This window comes from Gossypium hirsutum, chromosome D12, assembly GCF_007990345.1.
Source record: "Gossypium hirsutum isolate 1008001.06 chromosome D12, Gossypium_hirsutum_v2.1, whole genome shotgun sequence".
NCBI classification, from domain to species: Eukaryota; Viridiplantae; Streptophyta; class Magnoliopsida; order Malvales; family Malvaceae; genus Gossypium; species Gossypium hirsutum.
Window position 1 is genome coordinate 56984900 of NC_053448.1, and position 13404 is coordinate 56998303.

General features: G+C 31.4%; 1 protein-coding gene across 1 annotated transcript; it reads left to right on the forward strand.

Moving 5' to 3' along the window:
• The first annotated feature begins 376 nt into the window (after nt 1-376).
• Nucleotides 377-1922, forward strand: LOC107946711 (ATP synthase subunit delta', mitochondrial-like). The gene is made up of 2 exons (NM_001327517.2): nt 377-744; nt 1407-1922. The coding sequence occupies exons 1-2, from the start codon at nt 484-486 to the stop codon at nt 1749-1751; spliced, it is 606 nt and encodes a 201-aa protein (NP_001314446.1). The 5' UTR covers nt 377-483; the 3' UTR covers nt 1752-1922.
• The last annotated feature ends 11482 nt before the right edge of the window (nt 1923-13404 follow it).

A 13404-nucleotide genomic window follows, 5' to 3' on the forward strand; every position in this document is an offset into this window, starting at 1 on the left:
TTTGATTTTATCTTAAAAACCCATAAACACAAAACGTAATCCAATTTTGAATAAATTATAATTAATTTAATTAAGAAACCTTAAACCCTAATCCCTTATTTGTTTACTTTTTTTCTCCAAAACTTTAAAAATCTTAAAAATCCTAAACCCTAACCCTAAAAATAAAAAACTTAACGTGGGAAAAACGGGGAAAACGCGTCCCCAAGGACGCGCTACGTGGTAGCAAATTGCGTCCACGACAGAGCGCTTTGGGAGAAAATAATTCATTCCAATAAATAATAAAATATCGAGCCCATTTCGATAAATTAAAAAAATAGTTTTTTTTTTTGGTATTTTGCCGGATTTACGCAAAGCAAAGAAGTGAACAGTAAAAAAGCCAGAAAAAACAAAATCCAAATAAACGCCCAAAACATTTCCCCAATCTCCAAACCCCCAAAAATCCATCGCCACCAGGAGGAAAAAAGCAAAAGAACCCTACCGACGATGTTCCGGCAAGCGTCACGCCTCTTGGCTCGAACTACCACCCCATGGAGGGGAAGTCGAGCATTTTCGTCAGATGTACCAGCCACACCCGCTCAAGATTCGAGCTTCATCGAATCATGGTCCAAAGTCATACCCAACTTAGACCCTCCCAAGACACCATCTTCTTTCATGACCCCTCGCCCCGCCACCCCTTCTGCTATCCCTTCTAAACTCACCGTTAACTTTGTTCTTCCTTATGCATCTGAGCTCTCCGCTAAAGAGGTTTCTTTTCTCTTCTTTTTAGTTTAACCTAATGGGGTTTTTTTTTGTCCTCCTATCGTGATTTGGATGGATCTTTGACGTGTGATTGATGGTTGTGGGTTTGGCGTCTGGGTTTTGCTCCGATTTAGATTTTGTTGGATTGATTTATGGTTTCTTTTTTAATTGATTGGTCTTTTTGAAACTCTCTGTCGCTTGGATCAAGGCTTTTATTGATAATGGTCAGTAAAAAATCAAGTAGTTGATCTATTTTCATTATGGTTTTTTTTTTTAAAAAAGGTAGAAGTAATGAATTTTATGCATTTACTGAGGATTTGTAGCTTCTTCAATGTGTTCTATTTGAATGTTTAATTTGATAATTTTATCAAAGTATATATGATGGAAACACTGAATCAATTATCTATCAAGCTTATAAACCAAAGCATTTTTAGATCCTTTATGCATAGAGTTGGGCGTCATCTTCAAAGAAATCTTATGCTGCTTCAATGTTATGGAATTTTGTAATATGAGCATTTTGAATCCATGAAACTATTATGCCCTTTTATATTTTTTTCTCTTCCTTTTCACTTTGGTAGGTAGAAGATGGATAAAGAAGTGAACTGAATAAACCGATTGACATTATATTCTCAAGGTTCTGACTTTGTAGTGCATCTAATATTTATCAGGTTGACATGGTAATAGTTCCAGCAACAACTGGACAGATGGGTATTTTGCCTGGACATGTCCCTACAATTGCTGAACTGAAACCTGGGATCTTGTCGGTGCATGAAGGAAATGATGTCACAAAATATTTCCTTAGCAGTGGTTTTGCTCTTATCCATGCCAACTCTGTTGCGGATATTATTGCTGTGGAAGCAGTGCCAGTCGACCGCCTTGACCCAGCCTTGGTCCAGAAGGGTCTGGCTGACTTTACTCAAAAGCTTGTCTCGGCTACAACTGATCTGGAGAAAGCTGAAGCCCAAATAGGTGTTGACGTTCACAGTGCTATGAATTCAGCTATCACAGGTTAATCATTTTCTTAACCAGCTTTGGTTCAATCCTAAGACTTTTTTTCTCATATTGCTTCCCTTTTTTGTATGTGTTCATGATCAACAAATGACTGAGATATCTCAAGATGCCTAAATTGTTGGTTTTCAGAGTTTGGAATAAAATTTTCTGAAACAAGAAGCTTGTACTTGCTATATCTTTGCTGTTTATTGTTTTATCCATTTCAAGTTTATTTGACTTTGATTATACAACTTAAAAATGGAGTGCCCCATTATAGTTTATGCATGTACCAGAACATGTTGACTTTTTTTCAAGACATTTGAATATGCTAAACCAAGGAAATCAAAAGCACATTTTTAGAGACAAATAAAGTGGAAAGGGGATACAGATGAAGAGATGTGTGGTTGGAAAGTGTGATGGATGAGTTCAGGCAGAGTAGGATCTGCAATCAAATAACAAGGTTAGAGGGGTGCTGAAGATAGTTGTTCATTGCCTGCTTCTATGTTTTAAGTCGGCAAAAATCAATGGGGGTATCTTTGCTGAATATCAATCAACAAATTCTTAGAATCACAAACCAGAGGATGAAGCGGCTTATTGTTAATAGCAGCGTCAGAAATATGAGGTAGCATCCAATTCGTTTGGTAAAGATCAGTGATCTGTATCTGTCTAACGAGGAGCAGGTCTCTGCTAATATCAAGTTGGTAGATTGTGACCAATGAACTTGTTTGATCCCTTTACCTGATGATGGTTAGCACACACGTCTGTCCAGGGTTACCATACCAATATAAGAACCGTCTAAAGACGGGAGAAACCTTTCATTTAAATGGCGTTATTAACAATGGAGTCAAAGTTGAGAGGCTTCCTAAATATGATGTTATTCTTAGCTAACCATGTATCCTTGAGGCAATGGTGAAAGTTGCTGCCATACTGATTTATAGTGGAAGGTCAATCACGAGATAAGACGTGTTTGATGGATTCAGCGTCCAGCTCGCAGAATGGACAACTTGCCAAATATGATGTGTATTTTTATATTATTTGTTTGGATAGGCGGTCATCTCTGGTGAAGTTAAAAATAACGGTGATATCTCTGGTGAAGTTAAAAATAATGGTGATAGTGAAATTAGTTACTGTAATTATGAGATTGGATATTGTTAGAGGTGAGCAAAACTCGATTCGACTCGAAAAAATCGAAAAAAATTCGAATTTCGAGTTAAACTAATCGAGTTATTCGAATCAATTCGATTTTTTTTTGAATTTCGAGTTTGAATCGAGTTGAGTTTTCGAATTCGAATAACTCGAATAATTCGAATATCAAATTATAATATTTTACATTTTTACCCTAAACTCTTAAACATTTTTACTTTTTCTTCAAAACTTTTACTCATTCCCACTTTTCCCCCAAAACTTTTATTCCCCTCCCTTTCCGACCCCTCAATCTATCCAAAATCTATTTCCCACCAAAATTTTACTTTCTTATTTACTTTTTCTCAAAATTTTACCCCACAAAACCTTCAAAACCTTTTATTTTCACCCAAAATTTTCTCTCTCCCACTTTTTCCTTAAAACTTTTATTCCCTTCCCATCCCACCTCCCATCTATCCCAAACCCTCCCCCCTCCATTTTTTTTTTAATATTTTCCCTCTAAAATTTTACTATCCCTATTTACTTTCCCTCAAACTTTTATTTTCCAAAATTTTTTATTTTTCCCCTAAACTTTCACTTCTCACATTTTACTCTCAAATAAAAAATCAAAATTATCCAAAAAAAATCACTAAACATAAATAGTAATAATTTTATTTATATCTACTATTTATATTATTAAATTAAATTTCACATTTTATATTATTTATATTATTGACTTGTTTAGTCATATTGAATATTTATATTAAAATTGAATTATTAATTATGCCATGAAATATTCGTGTTAAAATTTTATATTGGTATTAATTTTACATTTTATTTTTGAAATAAATTTTATTAAAAAATCATATTTTTAAATTTAATATATTTTTTAATTCCAAAATACATAGTGACAAGAATTTGAAGATAATTGAAACAACTAAGCAAGCAAAGAAGTTAACCAGTAGATAAAAAATTAATAAATAAATTATGAGGTGATAAAAGTTAATAAAAAATTTGATTAATGTGGATAAATTTTATTATGATGGGTGACAATAGTTACAAGACCCAAAATTATTTTTTAAAATTTAACTCGAATAAATATATTCGATTCGATTTGAATTTCATCTCACTCGACTCGATTCGAGAAAACTTCAAAAAAAGTTAGGATGATAAAATGAGATTCGAAAACTCGATTAACTCGAAAATTTTCGATTCGATTCGATCGAATGCTCACCCTTAGATACTGTAGCAGTGAAATTAGAAACAACGGGGTGTATGGATTCAAATGCAACTTTAACGATGAGGTGAGAATAAAAAATAACTATTAAAGATAGTTTATTGAACTTGAATAAGAACAAGAAGGCTGTAGTGGGAAAATAACTTTCCACTGCAGGTGCTTTTTTTTCCACCAATACCTTTACTTCAGGTCCAAAATGAAACCGGCACTGAAATGAGAATTTTGACGGCACCTCATCATTAGTTATCCTAACATCAAGACAATATAGTGAAAATGAATATTCTCTCAACATTTCATCTCACCATGACTTATTTTGCATCCAAAGAGAGCCTAAAATTGCATCGATCGCTGTTAGCTTTTCATTTGTCGTCGCTTCTGGACTAGTTCTATGATAGTTGACAACACTTTTTTATGAGCTTTGGTGTGGCATGGTCTTCTATAAAAGGCATTCATGCTGACAACGAGTGCCGTAGCCTAACCCTCTTGCATCTCTCTCCCTCCTCTTTCGATGACAACCACGGTTGAATTTATGACTCGGGTTTGTTGTTGTTTAGGGCTGGGTTTTGCCCAATTTTGGACCCATGGTTCTGCCATTGAGAAATTTTTGGGCTTCTGCTATTGTTTTTTTTTTCTTTCTAGAATGGAAGTTCTTTACTATTAAGAAAAAAAAAACAAATAGAACATCTGGATGGATTGACAAGAAAATACTTATTATTTTTTAAAATGATATTGTTGTGATAATGGCAGCACTAAAGTTTAGTTTGAGTCAGTCCTCCAAAATTGACATCCAGGCCTGAGTTTGATTTTATATAAGACTTGAGGCATTTACGTGCAGGTCAAGGTGGGTTCCAACACATGGACCAGCTGGGCCTATCCCACCCTACAACCTTCCATTCTTTTTCTTTGCTTCCAAACAGCCGCCTATGGCTCTTGCCTTCATTTATATAATGGCACTCAATTTTCATTGCTAATATATATTGTAAATAGTCAACGGCCGACCACTCTCATCACTCATCGGTATTGAAGAAATTGGGTCATGGCAGCAGCCTCTTTCCGCCAACAAAGCCTTCAATTATTTATCATTCACTTTCTTCATATCCCATCTTACCCTTTGTCAAACCATTGTGTTTATAACTTTGAATATTATGATTGATTTTGAGATTACATCATGTTGGTGCAATATATTATTTCAGGTTTTATGTTTATATAAACAGTTACCTTTTAACAATTCACAATAGATTTTAATTTTTTTTAACAATTTTATTATAGATTTTGATAATATTTGTTTGTTTTTTTTACATAATACTTGCAACTAACTATAGCCCCTCCCTAACTTATAAATAAGAGGATAATGCGCTTCAATGCTCTTGAACCCACGTCCTCCTGCAATAATAATATAATACTCATACCAATCGAATTAAGAATTAATCGATTTTTATTTTTTTTTAGTGAATGAACCCAACTTCAAATTTTGTGATTGCAAATCCATGAGATAAAAAGTTGTGTGTTTTTCTTAAGATCATGATTTGCGGTTTGTTTGGACGCAAGGGTTTAAGCCCAAAAGAGGCTGATCTCATATGGTTAATGACTAATAAGATTGAAAATGAGACAAATCAATATTTAATAATTAACCAAATGTCTCCTTTTTCATTATTTATCTTTGATTCAAAGTCAGGTTGCTTAAGATATGATAGGAGCCTTCTAAGAAAGTTCTAATTATTATTTATAATAAATAAATTACCCACACATGTAGATGAATATATTCTCCTTTTTTAAAAAAAGCCATCCCACGTGTAAGTGCAACCAAGAATCATAGGTTAGAATGTATTGTTAACACTAGATTCCATTTGAATGCCACTAGTTCAACTTGTGTTTGCTTTTGTCAAAGTCCCACACCACATGCCGTTCCTATTTCAACATTGTTACCAAACTTGCACTTTACTTCGTCACCCATGGATGCTTGGGGCGGAAAGTGTGGTTGGATAGTTTGAGAAGTGGTTCTTGGATGAATTGGTGATGAGAATGTCAAGTGTATTGATTCCCTTTAAAGTGTTGTGAGGAAGCTTATATACGGGGGACAAAGGAGTTTACATGTCTTGAGCTTATTGGCAGTGAAATTATTCTATTTTCCTTGCAGTAGTGGTAACGTGATGGCCTAGGTCAAGGATATGACCTCTTAGGATAGTTAGGTAATGAATGAGTTTGAGACCCCACATAAACTCAACAAAAGTGATCTTAAAAAAGTTCGCCATGACATTAATTATGGTTCAAAATTCACAAGAACATGTATATAGCATATAATTCACCTATTGATAACATGTGGAAGAGTATAACGATGCTCTATCTCAACCAAAATATCAACTACTATAGCCTTAATTGGGATTGTAGAAAAATACAAGTCATTTGAGGCAGGTTTAGTCTAATGTGATTTCAAATCAAACATTGAAACATATTTCTAATGGTTGTCAAATTATATTGAAGCTACAAAAATCCAAGTGATCCAAAACTCAAACCAAATCTTATTATGGTTACCCAATTTTTGTCACATGCTTTACCCCAAATAATTACCTGATTTGGTGATCAACTTCTAGACTTGTTTATTTTATCATTTGTCATTTACCCTTTTCTTTTTCCCTTCATTTCTTGAAATATTTCAATTCATGAATAGGAAACAGATAAGGATTTCAATTTTATCATCAAATTTGTGTAAACCAATCAACATTTAAGTAGACTTCCACTAATAAATTGACCATATTCTTATAGGGGGAAATAGCAATACATGCTAACATTTACCATCAGTCCAATAGTTTAGTGGTACAAAAGAAAGAAAAAAAGAGTACACAAGTGTGTGTGGCCAAAATAGCTGTCCACAACAGCTGAGAAATTGGGTTGAAAACATAAATTTAAGACTTAGAAGATCATATTATATTCGATTCAAATTTTATTATGTGTAGATATAATTATAAGTTTAAATTATTTTTATAAATTTTAAATGAAAAGTAAAAAATATCGTCATAATAATATTTACTATTTAAAAAATAAAAAATAATATTCTTAATTGAATTAAGTGGTGTGGATTTAAATATAGAATGTGTCAAAGCTGAAGTGGTAGGAGGGATTGATGGAAATGATATAAAAGCTTGTACTGATAGCGTAGACTTGGGTGTATTAATGGTGTTATGGCCAAAGTCACATGTGGAGCACATGATGTGCTTGATTTCAACTGTCATAATTGAATAGAAAAGAGTTGGGGCCCTTTTTGTTGGTGGATATATTAGAGGACAATTTTTATTTTAGCCCTAATTTCTGCTGTGCTATTATGGGTCGGCTAGTGATGTTGTTGCCCTAACTTTTACTACTATTAGTTTAGCCCAACAGTTCTAGCTGTGGGCCCAAATCTGCTTTCCCTTTCTCACTACTTCATCACTATAATGCAATTGAATAACATTTTTCCCTTCTCTCACAGCTGTAAGGTTTATACAAATCAAAGAATAATCTTCAAAATTGTAATTTTTGCAATTCAAAGTTTTAACTTAGATGGTTATGTAATCAAATTATATATATATACTTATTAAAAAAAGTGGTATTTAATCATGTATGGCTTCAAATCCAACACCTATAGTCTTACCGTTACTTTTAGATCATTAATTATTTTTGCCATAAAAGAAAGAAATGGGTGGTTGGATTAAGATAGCTAGAGATTAGGTTCATCTACCCTTTATTCATGTCATATGATATAGTTGAAATATCACTAACCTTGGAATTACTAGGTTTTGAATTTTTACATGTTTAAGAAAGTAAAGGAGTTGCGATGAAAATTACTGGGTTAAATGAAGGACAATTCTGCAAAATTACTAATTGAAATTTTGAAGAAAATGAGGAAGCGTTTATTTTTATGTATGTATGTATTTAGAGGTCAATTTGTGCGTGTTTCTCTCACAATTAAACAGTCTCTTGATTAGTATTGAAATCAAGTTTTCAATGTCTGCCACTGCCACCTTTGCTCCACAATAAAGCAAGAAAAGTTTGAAGGCAATGAAAGCAAATTTAATTATTAATTAATTAATTAGGATTCATTCAATCTAAATTATTCTACAAACAAATTATTCATATGTTCCAAACCACATACTTGTTTAATTGAATCACATTAAACAGCAGTAATATTGGTTATTTATTGTGTGTGGGACATAGGCAATTTCTGTTTGACAAGAGTGTACCTCCAAATTAAAGTAGATAGAAAAGGAGGTTTGAAATTTGAACTCTGGAAAAAAGAAATTAATTAGATGAGAAAAAATAATAATAATGCATGGTGCATCATGTGATGGGGAGTTGGAGCTGCCTCAGAAAACCCATAAGAAAGTTGAAACATGAGAACCCCATTTAATTAATAACCCCTCATGAGGCGTACATATGAACAACACAAGATTTAGAAAAAAAAAAAAGATTCCAAGTGACAAATCTATTCAAGTTATCTTTATTTTTCTCAAAAAATTTCTCTTGTTTTTTTGTCCAATTCAAGAGATTATGTAGGTAGGAGAGTGATTTGAAATGGGGATATCTGCCCCCCAAAAAACCAAGTGCCATAGATGAGAAGGAAAAGCATGAAAGTGACAGTCAAGGAGATCATGAAGTGGAGGCAAAGGAAACAAATATTTTAAATTATTCAAGCACTTTGATAACCTCTTAAGACTTTAATACATGTATCCTTATAAGCTATGAGAAATGGGCGGTGGCCGGTGAGGGGTAGTGTTAGTAAGGGGAGGAGCCTTCTGTTTTGATATGTGGAATTTGGCCAAACACACCCATTATTCTCACATCACCTCTATCATTATATTGCTCATAAGAAAACAAGTGAAATTAATAAAAAGAAAACAACCATCTTTGTCTCCAAAAGTTTGTATGCCCGCTTCCTTTTTGTTCAAAATCTTAATGAATCTATCTTTTAGCTCAAGTTTCTCCCCACCTAAGAGGGTTATATATTATAAGATTTAAGAAAAAAGGAAAGATTAATGTTACCATTATCTTTTCTCAATCACGCAATCAATAGTTCAGTATCTCTGAGTTAGATCACCAAATTCTTACAATTATTTTCCAACTATTGGAACTTTCTTTTACTATTGGAATGTGAGAGAGCGGTTGAGGTATTCCCCCACTTTTTCCCAAGGGGCCACACCACAAAGTGTTGATAACCTTTTCTTTATCAACTTATACTTTCTTTATAATTAAGATATATATATATTGTGCCATTGAATATGAAGAGCATCAATCCTAGCATGTAAAAGTATCATGGAAGTCTCTATATTAGAATTAGTTAGATTTCATTTTGCTTTCTCTACTTAAAAAATAGGTAAATTAGTCTTTCTACATTAAATCAAACAGTAACACATGTACCTCATGTTGATGAATTGAAACCAAATTTTAATAATAAAAATAGATGAAATTTTTAATAGAAGGATCAACTTACTCTTTGATGTAATGTACAGAGGCTAGTTTACGCATTTTTTAAGTAGAAGGGACAAAATGTAATTTGATTCCTAGTACAAGGGCCTCCATGGTACTTTTACTATCCTAGCATGTAATCTTTGGGGACAGAATATAGTGTTCTACCTCTCCTCCTTTTTATATTTCTCAGTGTTAGATCAAGATTTGGGAGAGGGAGAAATCAATATTGTCAATCTTCTAGGAAACTATACTAGATTCAACATTTTACACAATATATTTAATTCGGACATATAGAAGGTGATGTTTCCTTGCACTGCAAGAAATTTGATGATTAGCTAGCAGCAAATGTTTTACGTAATGTTGCATATATTATCATGTTGAGAAATATTTGTAACAATTTTAATATTATATATATACAGTTGTGGAAAGTAATATGTAACAGAACACCTAAGTGTAACATAAAATTTCTATTTTGAATTAAAAAAAAACATTTATAATACAAAAAATAGGGTTTTGCTTGTTATAATATATATGTTGCAACATTATTAGAGTCATTGAAAAGCTATCATGCATGATGTTTTACATGAAAATCTAACTTGTTTGAGTCGCACTCTTTTCATATTTGCTTCTAACTTTCTTCTCAAAATTTATATTTGATGTTTCAATGACGACACGAGTATTTGGTATTGCTCCAAATGGCTCAAATCAATTCCATTTGAAGATTAGACTTCTTGTGTGTGTATCAATGAAAATTTAGTTTCAGCTCCCATATATATCGATTAGGGTAATTAATTTGATTTAGTCAAATTTTGGGTTATCAGATTCATCACTCACGCCCTTGAAAATGGAATTGGGTGTCATAAAATCATATATATATATATATAGCTTTCAAGCATTATTCACACACAAACATACATATATATATATCGAAAGTAATTACATTAATAGAAGTTGGGTGGATGGCTTTTGCTTCTGCAAAAAGATTTAAGGAAAAAGGTTAAGATTATAAGGAAATTGTTTCATCTTTGGGGTTTAATTATCTCCTGAAAAACCGTACATATTTACTCAAATATAATTGTATACAGAAAAAATAATATTTTCTAGAGAAAGTGACAGAAACCAAACATGACACTCTTAGAGAATTACACCAGCTTGAAAATGTCTTGAAGAGTATAATATATATATGTACCATTTTTTCCCAATTAATGAAGCCAAAATCTTTGAAAGAATCGAACAAATTAAGGCCAGAAATTAGAACCAAAGCAAAGAAAAGAAAAACAAGGTGGAATTGGAGATATACATGCCTTTGTTTTATATTCCACCCACCAACTATACCATAAATTAATTTAACTTTTTTTCACATTCATGCTTGCATATGCTTCCCCAGCGATTATTGCTATTATTTTTTTGCCCAGCTGAGTTTACTTTGTTGGGTTTTTTTTTTCTTTCTTTGGCCAAGTGTATAAAATTGTACTTGCATTATTTGCATGTGTAAGTCTGACGCGTGAACGTTACAAAAGAAAATAAATGCGTCCCATTAAGTGCTTATATCAGTCATCCTCTTAAAAGAGAATCAAGAAAGTTGGTAAAATTATTCTGAGTTAGATTATATTTTATTTCATTTACTTGAAAAATGATAAATCATTCTCTATGCATTAGATTAAAGAGTAAATTAATTTTTTCTATTAAAATTTCATTAATTATTACTGTTAAAAACTAGTGTTACTAATAAAACAATTAAACAGTGACATGCCACATCTACCTCATGTCGGTGTACATATATTAGTTTTTAACAATAGAATTGGAAAAAAAATTTAACAAAAAATTAATTTATTCTTTGATTTAACTTACAATGATTAATTTATTTATTCTTTTAAAAAAATATAACTTTGATATAAAAACCTTAATAATAATTTTATCGAAAAAAGTGATGAGTGAAAATTTAAAGGGTAAAGATCCAAACGGTGTGAGTTTCATGACCACCATTGCACGTCTCTCTGCTCTCACAATTCATTTCCACTAACCATTACCTTTTATTCATTATTACTTTATCTATCTTCTTTTAGGGAAATTATTTTATGGGTAATTTTTAATATATTATTTATGATCCTATTCAATTAAAAGAGAACATATTATTATTATTTTTATATTATATGTATATTTGAATTAAATTTTCAAATAAAAAATAATGTAATTTTTTAATTAAACGAAACTACGGATAATATAATTGAAAGAGTTTATAAAATAATTTTTGTTTTCCTGGGCCTTCCAAATTTCAAATGATATTTATATTCAAAACTTTGGAATTAGAATTTTTGGTGGCTATTTGTTGATTTTGGGTTTAATATTTAGGGTTAATTTTTGAAACTTTTATGAATTAACTTTTCAAGGAAAATTAAATCTTTATTTTTATTTTATGGTTTAGTAAGAGAGAGAAAAAAAAAGGTTCAAAGTTGATTTTATGTGGAAGAAAAGGGCAGTACGTATACATGGAGACGTAAGGCAGTACAAATGAAAATTACTTTTATTAAATATGTACCCAAAAAAGTACTTACAAGTACATCTTAGTTATAATTTTTCGTTTTCCTAATAGCCGATTATTTTGGGACTTTTTATGAAACATTTTTAAAGGAAAACCTTTAAGGAAAAAAGAAAAAAAAACTACTGCCAAATTCACTAAATGAATTTTAATTAGGCTGTCATTAATATCTTTTTTTACTTCTATACCGTTTTCATTTATTGAATTATTTTTGTTTTTATTTTGTAATTTTTGAATTTTAAAATCCCAACCCTAAGGTAAACAATAGTTGTTAGATTCTATTATTTTTAAAATATTATATGACAAACATATTATCTTATATATGTATAATGCAACGTCAGTTTGTGAATTTCACATAATAATTACAAAAAGGTCTCATAATTTTAATTTATGGATTTAACGGTTATCATTTAAATCATTATCAAAATTCAAGAAAGTATATAGATTAAAAATGATCAAACTTGATAACCTGGACTAAATTCATAACTTAGACATAGTATGAGACTTATAGCAAATTTTGACCTAACCAATTCAACTCCTACCATTTGGGTTAGGACTAAATTTTCGGAACTCAAAACGCATATGGCCTAAATCCATAATTTAGGCAGGAGTAATAACAAAATTTAACTTTTTTGTTTTATTTATATTTACAAATTTGAATTTTAACAAAATATTTATGTATTATTGTCTACCAAAAAGGCCAACTAAAAAATATATATCAACTCATTTATTAACTACCCTTGCTTTCTATTTAAAATTAATTAAAAACGAATTGAAGAAAAATTTTAATGTAATTAACCATTATAAAAAAGAAAATAAATGGCAGATATTTTCTTTCCGAATAATTTTTAATCCTTTTTCCTTTTTTTTTTAAGAAAAATATGGTAGAGTATCAATTACAAAATAACATCGGTATCAATAAGATTAGGTGTCAAGATCTATCTAATTATATCTGGTCAACAACTTTTGAAGGAGCTACATGGTACATTTTGGGACCAATGGGCAATTCCTTCATCAATCCGGCCAGAATATAAAGAGCAAAATTCACATATTTTAGTATCTAACTTAATTTCCACACACTAATCATATATGCATAGTTATTGAATTCTTAAAATCAAATCTCTGTTTAGGCGACCTTTGATGTCTCTCTAAATCTCCTTGATGACTAGAGCATAATCAATCTCGAGAATAACTATATCCCAATTAGCATCCAAAGGTCATCATAGATAGTCTAACATTTTGCTTGCTCTACATCCTATCCCCATATTCATTTACCGTACTCATCTTTTGCTACTACTGTCGAAAAAGCCAATTTTTAAGACGGAACGTAAGCTCC

Coding starts and splice junctions, on each gene's coding strand:
- LOC107946711 (NM_001327517.2), top strand. CDS start 484: ATGTTCCGGCAAGCGTCACGCCTCTTGGCTCGAACTACCACCCCATGG. Junction 745..1,406: donor CTGAGCTCTCCGCTAAAGAG/GTTTCTTTTCTC, acceptor AATATTTATCAG/GTTGACATGGTAATAGTTCC.